This window comes from Musa acuminata, chromosome BXJ2-1 (assembly GCF_036884655.1).
Source record: "Musa acuminata AAA Group cultivar baxijiao chromosome BXJ2-1, Cavendish_Baxijiao_AAA, whole genome shotgun sequence".
Classification (NCBI taxonomy): domain Eukaryota; kingdom Viridiplantae; phylum Streptophyta; class Magnoliopsida; order Zingiberales; family Musaceae; genus Musa; species Musa acuminata.
Genome location: NC_088338.1, coordinates 5,721,475 through 5,741,258, shown reverse-complemented (window position 1 = coordinate 5,741,258; position 19,784 = coordinate 5,721,475). Strand labels below are relative to the sequence as shown.

The 19,784-nt window shown below is 37.3% G+C and overlaps 3 protein-coding genes across 4 annotated transcripts; 1 reads left to right on the top strand and 2 right to left on the bottom strand.

The window, feature by feature from the left end:
* Positions 1 to 319: 319 nt before the first annotated feature.
* LOC103982761 (DNA-directed RNA polymerase II subunit 4) lies at positions 320 to 3,977 on the top strand. The gene is made up of 7 exons (XM_009399777.3): positions 320 to 453; positions 594 to 672; positions 1,434 to 1,542; positions 1,655 to 1,732; positions 1,924 to 1,957; positions 2,048 to 2,116; positions 3,666 to 3,977. The coding sequence occupies exons 2-7, from the start codon at positions 624 to 626 to the stop codon at positions 3,741 to 3,743; spliced, it is 417 nt and encodes a 138-aa protein (XP_009398052.1). The 5' UTR covers positions 320 to 453; positions 594 to 623; the 3' UTR covers positions 3,744 to 3,977.
* Positions 3,978 to 5,494: 1,517 nt separating this feature from the next.
* Positions 5,495 to 10,680, bottom strand: LOC135598607 (zinc finger CCCH domain-containing protein 32-like). The gene is made up of 3 exons (XM_065092683.1): positions 10,226 to 10,680; positions 8,432 to 8,542; positions 5,495 to 7,862 (listed from the first exon to the last, which is right to left on the bottom strand). Exons 1-3 carry the CDS (start codon positions 10,337 to 10,339, stop codon positions 5,844 to 5,846), a joined length of 2,244 nt encoding a protein of 747 aa, XP_064948755.1. The 5' UTR covers positions 10,340 to 10,680; the 3' UTR covers positions 5,495 to 5,843.
* Positions 10,681 to 12,157: 1,477 nt separating this feature from the next.
* Positions 12,158 to 19,359, bottom strand: LOC103982783 (tobamovirus multiplication protein 3). Of its 2 annotated transcripts, none has more exons than XM_009399811.3 (11): positions 19,090 to 19,359; positions 18,793 to 18,883; positions 18,635 to 18,687; positions 18,457 to 18,549; positions 18,302 to 18,373; positions 14,607 to 14,679; positions 14,456 to 14,501; positions 13,441 to 13,504; positions 13,311 to 13,364; positions 13,137 to 13,214; positions 12,158 to 12,596 (listed from the first exon to the last, which is right to left on the bottom strand). In XM_009399811.3, exons 1-11 carry the CDS (start codon positions 19,225 to 19,227, stop codon positions 12,504 to 12,506), a joined length of 855 nt encoding a protein of 284 aa, XP_009398086.2. In that variant the 5' UTR covers positions 19,228 to 19,359; the 3' UTR covers positions 12,158 to 12,503. The 2 variants fall into 2 exon arrangements, 1 of the variants encoding a protein (XP_009398086.2); XR_010481613.1 differs by having other exon boundaries at positions 12,462 to 12,596; positions 13,137 to 13,236.
* Between the last annotated feature and the right edge of the window lie 425 nt (positions 19,360 to 19,784).

The following is a 19,784-nucleotide window of genomic DNA, read 5'->3' as shown; positions in this document are numbered from 1 at the left end:
TAGCACTAGATGAATGTAACTAAAAAAAAAGTACATCATTTCCATTCAAATAAATTGGCAGCAGGGCATACCCCTTTAATCATTTTTTCATAATCTTCTTCATTTCCCCACTTGATGTAATGGCTTTTCTTCTCGAATTAATATCCTTTATATATATATGTATATATATATATATATAATATAATATTATATATATATATATATATATATATATATATATATATATATATATATATATATATATATATATATATATATATATAATTTACAGGACACGCAGGAAGAAAGAGGTCATAATTGAGAACAAATACTCCGAAAAAGGACTTTTCGGGAAATTGATATGAAACTTGTTACTTTGTGTTTGACGACCCTACGTCGAGGGTTTCACTTGCCCGCAGAGAAGTCGATCCACTCCGTCGACGCCCACCTTTCGTTCCCTCGTCTCCGCCTCGTGTGAGCCTCTCTCTCTCTCTCTCTCTCTCTCTGTTTGTGTGTCTCTTGTTGGGGGCCATTGAACCTCCTTCGGGTAGAATCTGTTTCTTTTCTGACCTAGCAATCATCGATTGCGTTTCCGATGTTTATTTGCTCTCCAGGAATCTTTCAAGTTTCTTTGCCGGGCGAACATGTCTGGGGAGGAGGAAGAGAACGCCGCCGAACTAAAGATCGGCGAAGGTGAGCGATTCCTCATATCCACCTTTTCATCTGCTAGTTCCTGTTGGCGATGTTATATCGCGCCTGTGACATCCGTCGATGGTGATATATCTCGCGCGTCCATCCAATTGTGTTGGTTTACCTTCGATATTCTCTATTGTAGATTTTCTGCAAATCTTTGATCGACTAACTTATGGTTGTAGAATGTTTCCCTTGAGTTTTGTAAGCACGGATGAGACTTCCATGACCTGCCATTTGTTGGCTATATGCATGTTCCTCATAATCATGAGCTTTTGAACAGAGAGAAGTCCTTTTTATGGCGTCTTGCTTTTGCTGATCCAATTTCGCCCATATGTATGTCAAGGGTGCTAGAGATTCCAACCCTGATCTTTGTGTTGATAGATTAATTGTAAAGCTTTTAAACATTATCTTCCCCTTTTGATTAGTAACTTACATATCCCTGAGGATACTCACATGCTGCACTTGGAAAAAGAGGTGGATTAACTTATTAGATAAGGCGAAAGGTTTAATGTTGAGACACTAGGAATAATATGTTAATGATTTTTTAAAAAATTCAATCTGTTGTTTGTGATTGTTTGCTTTTAGGAGGAAAATGAGCTGTATGTATTGTGTGTTAGAATTCATCCGAATATATTTTTGCATTGACCTTGTTTAATATCATCATTAAGAATTAGTTATTTTAACTTTCATACGTTTTCTTGCTTGGTAAATTATTTTACTGGTCAATGGATGTTACTGTTATTATTTCTGCAACATTCCAGAATTTTTGAAGGCAAAGTGTTTGATGAACTGTGAAGTTGCACGTATTCTGGACCATAAATATGACCAGCTTCAGCAGACGTCAGATGATCCTACAAACCAGATATCCCAGTGAGTGTTTTTGTTACTTATATTATTATGTCTTTTTCACTTCCCTTTTCCCATGTATGCTTTGGTATTCACTTTTTAATAGTGACATTTTAGTTGCATTTCCATAATTTAGGGTGTTTGAAAAGTCAATGCAGTATGTGAAGCGCTTTAGCCGCTACAAGAACCCTGATGCAGTGAGACAAGTCCGAGAGTATCCTTGAATCTGTACACTCAATAATGGAAAGATCTAGATAGTTTTTTAAGCTAGCATTGGTGAATGAGATGTTAGAATTTGAGCCACTTTACTTGTAAATGTTTGGTTCAATATCTTAATTTATTGCATCTTCTTGTAATTTGTTTATCTTGAAAATCAGTACTGATACCCCTTGACTGAATTATCAGAGTGTTAAGCAGATATAAGTTGGCTGAATTTGAGGTATGGACCTACTTAGTTGTTGGCTGAAGCATGCCAGAATCATCTGGATAACATTTTCATCATTTGTTAATTTTTGCTTGGTATTTGCAGCTTTGTGTGCTCGGAAATCTCTGTCCTGAAACTGTTGAAGAAGCTATTGCAATTGTCCCATCTATCAAGGTAAGAATGTGCCCTACCATGAGCAGTTCTTTTCTTCAGCTTTACCATCTTTCTCTCTCATGGAGGTTCCTTGTCTCAAGTTTTATCTTGGAGAGTTCTGATCTAAAGTAATCATTATGAACCTTCTGAAACATGACATGCTGGAGATATCAATTAATAATCTATAGTTATTTCATCGAAATAATTACTCCAATCAAATGCTTATTCCATGCTCCACACTGCAACAGTTTGCTGACAAGGCAGGCCTGTCCTCCACCTCTTCTTATTGTTGCCTTTATTGTTCGTTTTATGTAATTCAATCAAGATCATATTTTCATCATTAACATCATTACTGACTTCAGCTTGCAATAGTCCTTTTCCCGTTATTTCCTCATGTGTTTATGTATTTGTTAGCTTCTTCATTCTGTGCTGCATGTGCTTGATCACTGCACCCCTGGAAGTATTAATGTTCTCCTCATTGTCCTGTTTAAGATTATTCTGTGACATAGTAACAATCAGCTTTGCTGTACATTCTGCTATAGCCATCACATTTAGAGGTATGAGGGTATCATTAATTGCATCACTTGTTTTCCTTTGGTGAAAGGTAGTTCTCTGTATCTTTTGAGAAGAGAAACCAAACCTTGCTGCAGTTCCTTAGCAAAGTGAGAAACAAGGACTTCTGATTCCTTTTTTTAGTGATTTCTTGTTTTCTCCAATAGAAACTTTATAAACTTCTTAGAAACTGTCACTATTCAATAGCCTTTCTCTTTGAGCACTATACAAAATCTTCAAATAGAGGAACTCCAACAATGCTTACTGTTTTCCTATCTTGTTAGCCCATAAGTGCAGTTTCAACAATTGAAATTTGTATTCGCATCACCCTGTTTACATGCTTCAACAATCATGGCGTCAGGACCCATAATTTTCTCCAAAAATGCCACGGGCCTCCAGTGTCCCCCATTTAGTCACCTTAGATACATGATACAAACCACTTTCGTGGGGTAGCTTTTTTGATGATAATGTAGGGATCATATACACACATTCCATCTTTGAATTGTTGGATAGAACTTATGCGAAAAGGATCATACATTCCCCTGCTTTTGGATCAGTGGGTAGAATCAATGTAATTAATGAGATTGTTGCAGTTCAACAAAACATTTGCATAATTTTTCAAACATAAAAGTGATTGGTTGGAGACAGTTTTGACATGCAAGACTGACTTTGTCAGTTTGTCTGAATACAAAATGACCTGAATTTTGATTGAAGATAATCAAGGGAAGTTGCTTTCGAGTACTAACACTCAAGTTATTGTCCTATATCCTTTCCTTGATTAGTTGCTGTTATAGGACATTCAAGTCATGAACGGACCCATCGTGTGCCCATTCTTCGGAATTATTGTGACAACAAATAGCACATCATCATGCTATTTTTCTGTTTATGATTTGTTTGTAGTAATTTGTAGCTCTTGATATTTCCTTACATTCACTTCTTCACGATCTAATTTTGGTTGGAGAGTTTGACTATATTTTGCAACTGATTATAATTTCCGTAAATATCCTTTTTAACTCAGAGCAAAGGGCGGATGCTTGAAGATGATGCGATTGAGAAAATGCTGCATGATCTCTCACTGATTAAGAAATTTGAATAGTTCCATTCGTGCAGTGAACGGATTGAACACTTTCGGGGTGCAGCTTATTTAGATTGATGTTAGTGACTTGTCTATCCTATGGGTAATAATTAGAACTTAAAACCTTTTGAGACTCTGTAGGATCTGTTGGACAGAATCTATCAATACAGTTATCTCCTAATACCATGTAAGAGTTGGATAATTGAATATGATGTTCATAAGCAAATAACCAAATCAGATTATTATTAGGTGACATATTCCCTATCTGCAGCTAAATAACTATGGAATGCCTGTGATATTTTTTACTTAGTTCCTTATTTACAAATTGTCAAAATAATCGTTGTGATTACATGCAATGAAATACATATATATTTGAAGATGATAACTAACTTACTTTGTAAAGAATTTGACGTTAATAGTTTATTTATCGCAAGGTTTTGGGTTTGACTTCTATCTTCGTCAACTCACTCGTAGAAAAATATATATATTTTTTGCTATTAAAGTGTTTTAAAATTATTCTCTTTTAGCTACCAAAGTTTTGATACACATCTGAACTGCGATAATCAGAATGGCTAATCTGCACTTCAAAGATGCGAAAGGCATAGGAAGACATCCAGGCGTGTCTCTTCCTGTCGTGGATGCAATTTATGCTATCCACGCCTTGATTGTTGAAAGTACTTGTGGATGGTATTATTACATTCTCGATATCATTTTCGATAAACCAATACCGTTAGTTAAGTTAGTTAAAAGTACTTGTGGATGGTATTATTATATTTTTGAGATCATTTGTGATAAAATAATACCGTGAGCCTAAAAAAAAGAACACAAGCCTCATTGAAATTTAAAAAAAATATTATAAAAATCGATACATATTTTAAATATGAGTTGATATTTATAATATTTATGAAATATTAATATAATTTTTTAAGGTTTCAAAGTAACTTGTGACATTATCTAAAATTATAACATCGTCAATATTATTTAGTAAAAAAAATATATAATATATGTCTTCTAAAAGATAAATTTTATTTACTTATTTTAAAATATTAATTTATACTATTATATTTTTATTTATTATATATCTTATTTTATTTATTTTTTATTTTAAATAAAATATCTGTTTATTTTTAATAAATATTAAAAATTATTAAAAATGATAAATTTATCAAATTATAATTTCATCAAACAACACTGAATACATATTCACTACTCTTTTTTTTTTCTAAATACATATTAAAAATATGCATATATTCCCGAAGGAAATCGTATCATTTGGCTTTTAGTAAATGGCTGGAATCGAAGGAAAGAACACAATCCTCTAGCAAATAAAGGTTTCTTGAAGAACTCAAACGCTCTCAGAACATCCTGCGAAACCAACCTACGGTCTTTTTGTTCCAATACAAGACTTGTGCATGCAACCTCTGAAGGGATTAAATAGTTAAGATTATAACTGACGCAGTCATTTAAAGCTCAAATTAAAATTAATGCTCCACTAAACTTGGCAATTCAAATCAGAACACTTTTATGCTTGAAATGTGTATATATAAAGAAGACGTTTGTAGTTCAATATAAAAAGGAACAGAGCACGGAGAAACGATTAATGCAATAAGTTTCTTCATCCCAACTGAACAAACCTGCTTGTAAGTATTGATGATGTAGGTAACCGAAACATGGTTTGAGATTTCTCATGGTAGTTTCTCGTCTTCAACATGATTTTCGAGTAGAGTATATTCCGGTTTGGATTCCATGAAGCTCTCCAGGGTGCAGTGCCATAAGAGAATAGATCAGATTTGATAAGCTGTAAGATACCCCACTAGGGTGATTCATTACCGATCCATTTGGTGCACGGCATATGATACAAACTGGGTTCTGAAGAACCCATAATTAGGAAATCAGGAAGAAAGCAAAGTCGAAATCCTCTAAATAATGTCTTCTGAAATTTCTCAACTTCCCTCTTGGCCCCTTCTCATCAAATTTGAACCTAAGGAGTTGCCGCTGTGAGCTTATAAAATATGTGAATGCCATCAATATCTTCCAAGACGTTTGTAGATTACTTAGATTGGAGGTGGTTGAGGTTCTTCAAGAACCGGCAAGCAAAACCGATAAACATTACCTTTGCTTTCAGGATAACATGACACTGACCTTTCTTGCAAAGTCGTCCTCATCATCAAACTCGTCTTCATCATCCTGGAATGTGTTCTCGCCATCTTCTGCCCCCCCTGCTTCATACTCGAAATCTTCATCTCTCTGATCATAATTTTCCAGCTCTTCATCTTCCACATTTTCCAAATCCATGCCATCTTCAGCTTCAACAGCACCAGCTTTGGCGGATGACTGATCGTTGTAATTTAGCTCCTTGTCTTCTGGAGGGATCAGACCCTCCTCTTCTTCCTCCTGCACTTCCTCTTCAACTGCTTTAACCTCGTGTGTTTCGTCATGATCAATTCTATAGTTGCCCTCCTTTTCTACTTCTGGTAAAGCAACTGGTGGCAAATTTACAACTGCTGCCTGTGCAGAACTATTGATAGCAGATTCTCCACCACCTATATTGTTTTCATATGGGCAAGTAGAAATTTCACTATCCACATAGGCTGACTCCCTTTTCCTCTTCAGAATGGCATTCAGTGGTTTTGGACCTTCAAATGATGGAGAATTTTCTGATTCCTGAAGCCCCTCTACTTTTCCAGAATTCTCTTTGTTCAGTTTGGTATTAGCAACTGTACTTGTGATCGACTGCACATCAGAACTCCCAGTGATCTTTGCACCTTTCAGCTCTGCAAGAGATTTTGGACCAACAAAATCTAGAGAGTTAGTGTCGTCTCTTCTGGTTGGCTTGTTTCTAGTATTCCTTGTATCTTTGTTAAAATCCTCGCTTTGTTGCTGTCTTATTCTTTCCGGATGTCTCAGCTGGTAAGTTATTTGTCTTGTTGGTGACAATCTTCCTCGAGGTCTCCTGCCTCTCTCTTTCTCCAAGTGCAAATCACTGGCCCTTTCAATTGAAGATCTTCCAGGGAATGTAATTCTACCTTGCAGACGAGTGCTTATGGAACTCTTTACAGGCAATTGTCTTTGATCTCTAGAATGACGGCCATAACCCCTCTCCTCAGCGTGGCGGTCATCCCTCCGGTGGTGCTCATGACGACCATGAGGACTTTCAGTAGACCCTGAACCGGTAAGCCTTCTTTGTTTAAGTAGCTGATGGCGCAAATCTGAGCCATCTGCCTCATCAAGTTTTTTTTCATTGTCACGCACTCTTCTTTCAAGTGATGATGGTTTGCCCAAGTTCCTATCAAATGTCTTTGGTTCCAAGCCACAATTTTCATAGTTGTCATCTTTGCCTATGGCATTGTATCGATCCCTGTCAAACTTGGTCAAAGGTTCGTAATGCCTGTGGTGGTTGTCGTAATCATCTTCAGGTTCAAGTTTCTGTCCATCATGAGCTGACACCCTTCTAAAGTTATCTTCATTGTGGAAGTAATCAGGGTGACTACTATCATCTTCCACAAGTACATCAAAACCAGGAGAATGTTCCCGCAAGAACTCATCAGTATCCCTAACATTCTCGGGTTTCTCATGCCAAGGCTGCACCTGATGACTCCATGGTTGGCTTAGAGTATAGCCACTGCCAACAGAAAGAGTAATCTGTGGCAGTAAGGAAGGCTCATCATTCAATGAATACGGTGACAATAATTTGTTTGCTGATGGCTCATTGTTAATAACATTCTCGGCTTTGGTAACATTTTTTGTTGTAGCAGGTGGCATTTCAACTGGCATGTTAACAGCCACCCTTGATTTATCTAGTTCAGCAACATTCCATTGCAAACTAGTGCTCTGTTGTGTACCCTTCTTACTTGTCTGTGGTGATTCAGCAAGATATGCAGAAGTTGTTGCATTGTGCTGGGAAACAGCACTGCTAGATGCCTGTGGCCCATGCATGAAAGGACACCTTTCACCTTTCAAACACTGCCCCCATTGAAAGTAGTAGCAGGGAACACCTTGTTTACCGACATTACCAGGAATCTGTTTATTGATGTTACCAGGAGGAGAACGTGCAGCAGGGTTTGATGTTGCTGCAGTTTGAGGTGGAATTGGTCTAGAGGTAGTCACTGGAGCCGGCATTGTAAAACAGGAATCAAGTGGCTGAAAAACCAACAGCAATAAGAACCCCATTGACTATGATAGCAAATGAAAAGAAAAAAAACAGAAAAGCACAAAGACCACAGGCAATCAATGGATGTGCACTTTCATTCGTTATTTAAGATGAGTAATGGCAGTGCAGTATTGATATAGGTTGTAAAAGTCAGTGTGTAATTCCCCTCAACAGAAGTGAAGGAAAGAGGCTGCAACTCATAGGCAATTTCCTTGGTCTCAGCAATCAGGATTTTCCTAGATTAACTAAATATAGAATGATCACTTATGTTCTAAAAGATTTCTTAAATGGGCTTTTCTGGTCCTTTAAATCCCTTTGCTTCTAACAGGTTCTAATCTCATTTGGAAGCCCACAATCAACAATTTTATAATTTTACAACATTTCATATTTTCAAACTGAAAAGGCATATTCGATACAAGCAAAAAGTTTGCTTTGACATGAAAAGTACTACCAAGGGGTCATTTACACACCATCGTAAATTAAAGTGTCCTTTCAAGCATTTTGATGAACTCATGCAGATATATACTACATAACAAATGAAACTGTACAACTGACTTACCGGATGGCGAAATGAACATTTTGGATTCAGGCAGTTACCATTTAACCAATACCAGCAATCTCTGGGGTTAATTCTGGCACCCTCACTATGACGATATTCACACTCACCCCCCTGAATGATGAAAACATCTGTTATTTTTTGTTCAAAGATGATTATCAAATTGATATGAATGTGTGATAATTCACAAAAAAAAAGTAAAGCACAAGTCTGATACATACAAATCCACTGAAAAATAAGCAACAGTCATAAAAAAATTTCTATCAATATAATTACAGATAATAATTAACAAAGGACATATACGTGGGTTTTGTCAAGGAAAAACATATTTAGATAGGGAATGCACAGATTAAGAGATTGAATCCTATACCTCAGTAATAAATATTCACTGAGTTAAAATGAGATTGTCATTTATCAGCAAATGTCAGGGTCATACTTAAGAGTTCTACCTGACAGAAAGAATAAAAAAAGGTTCCTCTAATGCAAAGAAAAACTTAAGAACACTCCACAAGATTCAATAATGAAAAAATTTCATGGAACTTTGATAAATGATCCCACTCTGACTGAGAGAAAGACAAAGTAGATAGATAAGGAGGTCAAAGTGATTTAAACATGAAACATATGCCAAAATTATAACACATGGCATAATAAAACAAAAAGTACTAATGGCTTGACATGGTCCCATCCCAAGACCACAAAAGTTTATTCAAAATGTTTGATTGTATAAGAGATTTAAATGAATAGTTCAAAAGATATTAGAGTAATGTTTATACAGGTTCCTTGCATAAGTCAATTTAAGTTGATTGCCCTCAATAAGATTAGTGTATGCTGGTCCCCCTCAAATAATTTCTCATTTCCCTGCCCAAGACCAAATGGTCTCTGCAAGGTGTTATGTGCAAAATATACTAAAAACAATGAATACATATTCTTTGTCACAAATCAAACCTGAAACCACATGGGCCTTGCCCCTGAGAAACTCGGGGAGTCACTCTCAAGGGTGGATGGACTTATACACTATTCTTTGACAATTTCAGCTTATCATAATCTTCAGCGTTGCCTCAACCCTCTATCGGAATTGAGGTTCACCAGCACGATATGTTCCAAAGTGACCCATAAAACATAAATAATTAACAGTATGGAACATACTATGTCAACTGAGTCCAGATAAAATATCTAATATGTGAATGACTGACTTTTCATTAGTTTGATCAATATGTATTTTTGCATAATGAAGTGAAATTCCCATAATTGGTTTGACTGATGCTAACGTATACCACATAACAAGAGCAACTACTTATCAAACTATTCGTAAGATGTAACTAAGGTGACCTTCCAATCTGCCAGTCAGACTGTAATTCTCACTGACAGGCAACCTCATCGATGATACTGTAGGGAAAATAGGCAACACATTACTAACCTCTCCAAGCTGAAAAAAGTTCAAGGCAAAACAGGTTGTCCTATCGTTGACACCTTTCACGGGGACAAGCACAACAAACTATATATTTTTCCCATAATTTGTTGGTTGTCTACGAAAAGTTTTTAATCTCGCTATCATCACATGACTATAAATTGAATTAAATGCGCTTCAAACCTTAACTTTTAGCAACCAACTTCAGCTTCATGTTTTCACATCACCAAGACCAACCACCGGCCAGGATTCATAGCAAACCCACACGAGGATTACACATATCAGGGCAAAGAAAATAAAAGAAGACAAGGCTGAAGCGAAAAGACTGCAACTTTACCACCATTAAGAGCTAAAAGCAAAGGAAAAGCCAAGAAGAAAAGGAAATCCACCTTCTTGCAGGTCAACGGTGACGCCAAGAAGTAGACACAGTCCGTGTTCCGCTTCAGCGCCTCCTCCTCCGCAGTCACCGGCTGGATTGCCTCATGCCCGCCGTCAGATTCCATCTCCGAACTTCGCAAGCTCTTCTCAGCAGGAAATAAGGGATAACGATCGATCACAACCTCGTGGTCGCAGATCCAGATACAAGATGCAGAAAGGTAAATCCGAAGCTTAGGGCACAGGACAGAGAAAATTTAAGATCTCAGGAACGGGTCGGGGCGTGAGAGACAACGATTGAGATAGCAAATCTTGGCAGATCCGAGGAGAAGAGTATGTGATCTCAATTTATAGGCGTGAAATCAGCCCCAGGGCTTGGCATGGGGGAATCTCACCTTTTGGGGGAAAGAAAGGCGAAAGCTCCTGCGGCTGCGCGAGCGAGAGAAAGAGAGAGAGAGAGAGAAGGCGACGGTAGAGAGAGAGAAAGGAGTTTCTAGTTTCTTTCCCCTTTTATAGGTCCCTGATAAACCACAATAACAATCTCTCTCTATAAAGAGGCTGTAGATCACTTAATATTACTGAACAGCGCGACTAGCGCCGAGAGAGAACGAGAGAGAGTGGTGTTTCGGTAATTAAATAGAACGTGACCTTTGTGTTAAGCTAAGGCAAGGTTGGTTTGGACTTGGGCTAATGAGGTGGATCCGCCTGACCGTCGGATCCAAAGTGTAATATGGCATTAAGGATAAGGCGGCATCACATTGGTGGCTTCTCCAGTAGTGGCGGTCACGTGACGGGGGCTTGTCGGGTCAGTTGGGTTCCGCTGGTTTTTGTCGAAACATTGTGGACCCGGATCACAGGTGCGAGATCCGAATCTGAATTGGCCTAGTCGAAGTCAAAATTAGAACTTGGGTTGGTTGAAGGACAAGTGATACGGTCAACGATCAACTGAATCAAACCGAGTCAACAACATGGACCGGCATCATGTCGCAGGATCTGATTCGTTGATCTGACCGTGCTCCAATCTCGAATGGATCTGACAATATTCTTCCCGAAAAAAAAAGTTTGACATTAAAATATTTATAAATCTAAAAAACTTGAAACTTATTTATGTGCTTAATATTAACCTGTAAAGATAGCGAGATCGGCACTATCAGATTAATAGATAGTGACAATCATTATACCAGTGGTGCTTTCAACGAAGAGAGCTGTAACATGTCAATGTCGTAACGTGTTATGGTTTGTCAACACCGGGAGCGTTATTGATGAACACATCTATCATCTACAACTTCGAGAGAAATGGTCACCAAGCTCGACCTAACATTCAACACTCAGAGAGACTGTTAGTTTATGGAGAGGCGGTTAATGTAGGAGACCCACCCAACTCAGGAGAAGAAACACGCATTCCTCGCTCCAACGAGCTCAAACATCAGCAGCAGAAAAGGTATGCGAAACATTTTATGCTTCTTCCGTGTTTTAGGACGTGAGTTATGCAGAAACATGATTTGCTGGCAAAATAAAGTGTTCCTCGTGTGAAGCACTCATTTATTTCAATTTTGATAGCAATAATTAGTCACAAGGACACTACCAAAAGATCGATAGTTAAAGCAAAGAGTGTTCGGTGTTGCAACGTTTGGTAATGGTTCGTCAAAACCTGGTCCAAGAATCTAAACATTTAGCTGGGATTCTTGGATTTTCCCTGACATCAGAAAATTTCAAAGATCCTGACCACCATAATGTATTATCATAGTTTCATGGAGACAGAATTGTCATTCTGGTGTTCAACTTCATGGTACCTGAACATGTTGATCTAGAAAAAGGCCTATTAGCAAATGAAAAGATCAAAGCTTGGAAAAGAAGTACAATAGTTTAGGAATACAATTGATAAAAAGATAAACTAATTCAAATGCAGATACTTAAGTATCAAGAGTGTGACAGATGTATCGATCTTCACTAAATAATTACCATGTTACTAAAGTAATCGCTTATATGATGGTAGCAAGTAGTTTGAGAGTGTCCATAGAACATCACATGACAACCAGAGTAACAGAATTAGTAAGCAGGATAAACTAAACAATGAACTATCGTGCAGATATTTACATTGCTATTGGACTTCAAAACAAATCATTATATTCCTACAAACCCCATAAAGCAGATCTATTCTGGGAGTAGTTATACCATCATCACGGGATGCCAGTTTTCTTGATTTCTTCCCTGTAAACTTCAGCATGAAATGGCTTCGCAGACTAATTGGTTTATGGTGAGTTCATCAACAACAAAAGTAGGAACCCCAAGTCAATGGATTGGATGGTATTGAGTGATCCCACGTTTAGGCGGTAATTTCCTTAAGATGAAAAGTACTAGAGCTGAGGGCAAAATTTCAACAAACTGCAAAAGCAAAAGAAACCCACAAGTCACTGAATGAATGTGACATACATTTGCATCTAGACATAAAACTAATAATAACCATCTCAGATTCAGTAAAAAAATTTCTTCAGAAAACCCATTTCAAGAGAACAACAAATGAGACTTGCAGTGGTCCTTGCTGATTTTGTTCTTATTTCTTGGAAACCCATAACATATTAAGGCTAAAATGAAAACTAGCTTGATACCATTTCAAGAGAACAAATGAGACTTAAAGTGGCCCCGACTAATTTTGTTCTTAATTATTGGAAATCTATAACATTAAGACTAACGAAAACTAACTAGAGAAAGAAAGACCCTAGCTTATATTACAAAGGAAGCACCTATTATGCTACACATAATCTTTTTATAAGTGAAATATAGGCCCTAAAAGGAGCAGCTTTTAACCATACAGGTGAAATGCAGACAGTCGACTACCCTAATTTATGTAGATGAACTGAAAGTAGAAAAAATAAAGCAGCTCAAGCTATTTTAAATCCAAGAACTGCAAAATATGGACCATACCAGGTAGTATATGAAGTTCAGAATTGGATGATCCAGAACATCAAGGTCTGCAGCTTTGTCAAAAGTGTTGAAGCAAATCTGTAATTCAATGATTAAAATGCTAACACAAAACAAATCAAATATTTAACAGATATAATATTAACCTAGCTAGATAATAAGTATTCTCATGCTTACCATAATGCATCTCAACAAGAAACATAGGAAACATATGGTCGTAACATAGCCAACCTGTGCAAGGGGAAAAAAAAGCAATCAATATAGGCAAATATGCTGACAAGTGAAGAGTAGAAAAGTTCATAGATACCTCCTGTAACTTCTTACGTCGCCCTTTTGATTCAACAGGGAAGCGCTTCAACATTAAGAAAAGCCTATGAATTACAAAAATATCAATAAAACACAGAGGGAGAGAGCTTATATTTTTGTTAAGAATCATCAAATTTTTCAATCCAACGAATCGTATGTGAATATTTATAGCCTACTCATCAGCTTTCCTGATCAATACAATCCTCCATAGTTTCATCTATAAAGGCAACATCAAAGTTACGACTCTTGGAAAAAATCATATTGTCTGTTTCTAATATCATGTAGCATAAGTCTTCTTTGTGGGATGAGTAAGCATTTTTTGTGTCAGGTCAGGCTGCATACACGGTAGAGCTAGCAACCAAACTCAACCAGGTTAAGTACAGTTTTGAGATTTAATCCTCCAATTTCATGTCTAACATGGCCCATATTGAGTATTAGAAAAAAAAAATTTCACAAAGAAGGAACAAAGCCAATGCTTGGAGGTAACATCTTTCAGAATGGAATTTTTATTTTTTGTTTAACCTTAATTTAGACCTGCTGCTGTTGCCGATTTCTTATATTTGCCCATTAACTGGGAATTGGTACAGACAAAACAGGAAAGCTAATCAATAATTATTAGGTGATGCAAGACTGCAAATGCTCAAGTTTAAAACCTAACGCCGCATTGAATGACCTGGTTATTTGAGAAAAGCTGGAGGCAATCAACTTTCATCCATCAAGATGCAAAGTACCCACTCTCCCCTTTTTTTGCTTTTCTGCTTTCCCCATTTCCTCCCCTCTCCACTTTCCTACTCTATCTGTGTCTCCATGTGTGATTGCATGGTGTCCAAAAGGATATGCCAATGGCATTCACCATTGTGGACACCAGCAAGATAGTGTAATTTACTGAAACTTTTTTTTTACTGAAACTTAATCCTTGCAACATATTACCTAAAAAAACAAACAAAGGTACACATAAAATTTAAATATGATCTTTAAGGAAATATTGGTATATAAGCGCATATGAGATAACTCACCTCCCTCCATATAAAAGAAAACCAAGGGCAGCAAAGAATGAGACACCTGCCATAAAATGTCCATAAGAATTAAAGATTTTATGAAACAAATAATATTTTGTTCCAAGTACAATAGATTATGAAACATAAGTTAGATTATGGGGAACCAAACCTGCAAAGAATAACTTGGATAAAATGATCATAGCTTGGACTGGCTTCCACCACAAAACTAACCAAAGAGAGATCTGCCAACAATTTAAAAACAATATTGAACTAATCTGATGTATTAATACCTAACTTCTACATAGTGTTACGCACAGAAGATAATCTCATGTATGTTAGCCAACCAGTTTTACTCAGACTCATCTGATTTAAAATGGCCAAAAGAAAAGATGAAAAGGGCATCTTGGATGATGTCTTTTTTCTCCTATATAAAGAGTAGAAAGGCAGGTTATTAGCCTTTATTTTTCCAAAGGTAGATGTGAGCGTAGAGCTTGATGCAAGTGTAGAGCTTGGTTTATGAGGTCAGGCACTGATGAGCATATTGAACTATCCATGTGGCTGAGAGCCCTCACAGCCCATGCACAATGAGGCAATTATCAGGGACGTGCTCAACCACTGAGCTAATAGCATGTCGTGTGGGCTTCCTAGAGGGAGAGGGAGGCCTGCTATGCCAAAAGTCTTAACACCTAAAGTCACAATTACCTTTCTAGTGTTGCTTAAAACATTGTTTTAGTGGGGTGGAGGGGGTGGTTTCTTTTATTCTGAAGAAATCCATACATTATGCAATGTGATGATGAAGCATAATTTCCAGAAGATATAGAAAAGACAGATGTTATATAGCAGAAATTATGCTAGCAAATGATCTTAGGATAACCAACTATCATGTTAAACAGATATCATACGATTACTAAAAAGGAAATGCAGGCCTTTCATCTGATAGCAATCAGCCCAACTCACTCATTCTTCATACATGAATAGAATTGACATAGACAAAGGAGCGAGATCTATCAAGGTAAACAGAGTCTGAAAAAAATTCCTAGCTTTAAGCAATGTCGAGGATAATAATGACATTAGCCAAGTAAGAAAACATGTTGCAAATAACTTACATTGTTAATTTGTCAGCAATACAGTAATATATATTGGGCAGTGCAGACTTATTTTTATTTTTCATATCTTTTATCTTTTGTCAAATGTTTAAGTTCATTCAGTATTCAGAGAAATCAAGGGAGAAGTTTTCATGTAAATGGATTAGAATCTTGTATTTCTAATTAATTCTAATCTAGCACCTCGAGTTAACTGATAACCTGACAACTTTAAATTATCAGATAAGCAGCTTTTCTAATTTTTTGTGGATTTGCAGTTGCAGACATAATATGGTTTGTTGATTGGACACTAAGCTACATGAGATTAATGACAATAGACCAAGCTAGTGGAAAACAAGTTCCATAAAATCAAATAAGATGATCCAATCACCAATAAAGCAGCAAAGATTAAGGTCCACAACCAAGTCACCCAGCTGATTTCCCTTGTCAGGTGGTGAAAAAGCCACACAGATTGAAAAGCAGAAAAGCTCCCTCTTGTCTCCTCTATGTCCCTCTCTTTTTTCTTCCTTCCCTCCCTTCTACTGCAACTGTGCCGCTCAACACCACTACTTCTCTGACCTTTTTGTTCTTTCTTTCTACTACCATATGAGACCCATATCCTCTTGCTCAAATTCCATTATGATATCCATGACTCTCTTGCAATGATTGAAAAAATCATGAATCTCCTACAAAGATTTATATACTGATCTGATAGCACACTTGTGTGACTCTTGTATGAGTACCTCTCTGCAGCAGCCCTTGATGAGACTGTTCCATCCATTTTTCTTTATTAGAACCTTAATATGATCAAATCTTTAAAAATATTTGTATCTCTTATTTTTTTCTATTCTTCCTGCAGCCCTGTTGATATGCATACAAGATGTTCACCAGCTCCCCTTTTTTTTCCAATTGCTTTCACTTAAAACAGTATATCTTATTTCTTTGCTGATCATTCTGGCTTGAAATGCTTCAAGGATTACAAATTTGATATCTCTTTGATCTCTTAACTTTTACATGGCCAGCATTTGTTTTAAGGTTTCACTATCAACATCTAAGTTTTGTGATGCTCGAATAATTAAAACTGGAATTTTATTTAGTGTCAGTTCATTCCATAAAATATTGTATTCTACATTAGATTATGTATTGATAGACAAATTCATGTGCAAAAGGTTAGTCATATGCAAGTATTGGAAGATATATGTGCCATACACATCTCAGTAACTCACAAACAGCCTAGGAATCAAGGTTATTATCCTGATCATTATGGGTTGGTTCTTAGTCCAAGCCATGACTGGTACATGGATCTAGCAACATTGCTCAATCCAATTCGGGATAGTGTAAACCGTCCGGTACACTAACCTTGTCGGAGAGCCTAATTGAAATAAGACCGGCATAAAATTTAAGAATAAATTAAGTTTTTCTCTCTTTTTTAACACAAGCGTTCTCCCCTCTTCATTGGTCAATAACTGTAAAGTTGTCAACCATCTCTCTCTACCCTTGCCTCTGCATCTACTGTAACACCCTGGTATAGTCCCATATCAAAAGTGGGCTAAGACCAAGATCAGTTTATAGGGGTCTAATGGTACTACTGCAAAGTTCAACTTAAGTATTTTGAGTTAGATCGTGACACCTACATCCTCCTTCATTGTCGCCTCCTTCGCCAACGACGTCTCTGATCTAAGGGTACTGACTAGTCCTGACCCATATCAAGCACTGGGATGTTGACATGTACCGCTCCGACCATCAACAAATATTTGAAAACTTGCTAGAAACCATGGAACAAGACATATATGGATCCATGATCTCCTATGATCTTCCATGTGTTCTTCCTAGTTGTTCTTCAATACAATGTCTACACTAACAAAAGATGGAGCTATTTGCAATAAGAGGAACTGCTTTTACCCATGAGTCAAGGCTCGTATATGATCAGACCAATCCAAACTCACATTTAATTGGCATGATATCTCAAGATACATACTTTATTATGATATGGGGTTCTTTTAAGTCACACCTAAACTGTTGAGCTTTTTTTTATTCCACACTATGCCCCTCTTCTTCCCCGTCATCCAACATTTCTCATCAAAATTTTATCACTCTGTCTTAATTCAAACTGAGCTACGTCGAAGACTGTCTACAACAATGACCTGCTTGGTATCACATGGATAGAGTAGCAGGACCTTCAATTTGTGTGAAGTGTGAGAATGTAAGAGACTTTTAGAGTATACAGCTCAAGTGAGGACATAGTACCTTTATTTATTTTAACAATTACACTTTCTTTACTATAAACAAAGCGGACAAAAGTAGGTAACCATGCTTACTTGGCACCTAGTACCTCTTCTATTTTCCATGCAACAAAACCTAAGAATGTTATTGGCAAAGTCAAAAAATATCACCCATAACTCCAAATCAAGTTCCATATAGGATGTGACATACAATAAATCAGTTCCATTAAATCTGCCATAGGTTATGACAGACCAAAGCCACATGCAAACTATACTGTTCGGTAGTTTAAAGACTTACTACTTTGTTGTCTTTCACTACATGCTTCTTAAATGTTTAGGTTTCCATAATTTGTAAGAAACTACTCATGCATTTCATGTTGATATGATAAAACCTAAAATCCACCACATATTTTCATAAGGGACAATTCAGAGCAAGCTTCGGTTTAACATGACAATAAACAGAAAGGAATGTATAAATCCTTTTCTATCGCAAGAAAAACAGAAAAAACATGCAAGGAATGACAACGTTCATTTTAAGAAAAAGTACTAACTGCCATTACCTGAATAACATAGACCACCGCATTAATTGTGTAGAAGCTTGGCCTAAGCCCATCAGTAGACACAGAACGTGCCTGCATAATACCATTAAAATAAATAAATAAGCACAAATCAGGCAACCTGCAAGCAACTGAGATTAGATATTCAGAAAGCTTACCTGATAATAGATTTCAGCCCAAAATAAAACCAGCAGAGCATATGTAGTAAAGAATGCAAGACCAGGCAAATCCAGTAGAATATGTTGAATTATCTGAAACCCGAATAAATGCCATTAGAACAGTTTAAGAACCATCATGTAGAGCTTCCTGAAAGCCAAAAAGGGGCATGAAGCACACCACGGGGTTTATTTTCTGGATGCCCCTACGAAACACAAAGACGAGAGACCGAACTACAAATAGCAAGAGTCATAACGTCATCGAGCGGCAGCAGTCAATGAGTACAACAAGATGAAGCGTACTAGACAAACAAAGACCGGAAAAAAAGCATTACGAACCCCCATTCACGAGGAAGTTCAAGAAGTGGAAGACCTTCTGCGTCGTCCAGCCAAACTCGGGTACTCTACATTCGATCCTAACCAATTGAATCTGCAACACATGTGATAGATGAGTATTGACGACAACGACAACAAGCAAATACGCACTCCTTGAATCAGTCGAATCTCTCGTTCTGGCGAACCCTAATACTCCAGGAATCACAACAAGATAACGCTAGTAGATCGAAACCCTAGCGCTCAGAATCCTGAAAGAGATATTCAAGAAACGGGATCGAGAGATGGGGAGAGGGAGATTACGAGGGCGACGACGGAGATGAGTCCAAAGAGAAGGGAGAGGGCGTGGAAGATCCGATCCTGCCACAGGCTGGAGTTGTTCACCTCATCCCACCAATCGGAGGCGCTCCGGAGCGCAAGAAAGGCCGACGAGGAGGCCATAAGGCGGCGCCTCGGCGGGGGCTAATAGTGTGCGGCGAGCGGACCTTACTCGCCGGGATCGAACACGAGGGTGGCGGAATCGAGGGAGAGGAGGGAGAGCGAGAAACGGTTTATTTTCGAAGCGCGATATAGAAAGGAGGCAAAAGAGGAAAAGGCCAATCCGATATGGGCGGTGGATCCGACGGTGGTGGAGAGCACAGCGCATCGCACGGCATCCTATCGCGTGTCGATGGCCCGCCTGGGCGAGGGACGCGAGTTGCGGATTCTTGTGTTCAACCTTTATGCTTTGATTTATTTATCAGTTTAATTAATATAATAATTTTTAATTGAGGTTTGTAATTTTTATTGAGTGATTTTCCTTAAAGAAAACCCATATTAATTTGAAAATACCTAACTACTCCTCAAAAATTATTTTTGTTAATTTTTTTACTTATTTTTAACTAGTTTTTAACTATTATAGTATTTTTATTTGGTTTGTCTACAGTGTTTTTAATAACATTTATAGTATTTTATTTATATACTAAAAATATTATAAATACTATTAATAATAATATAAG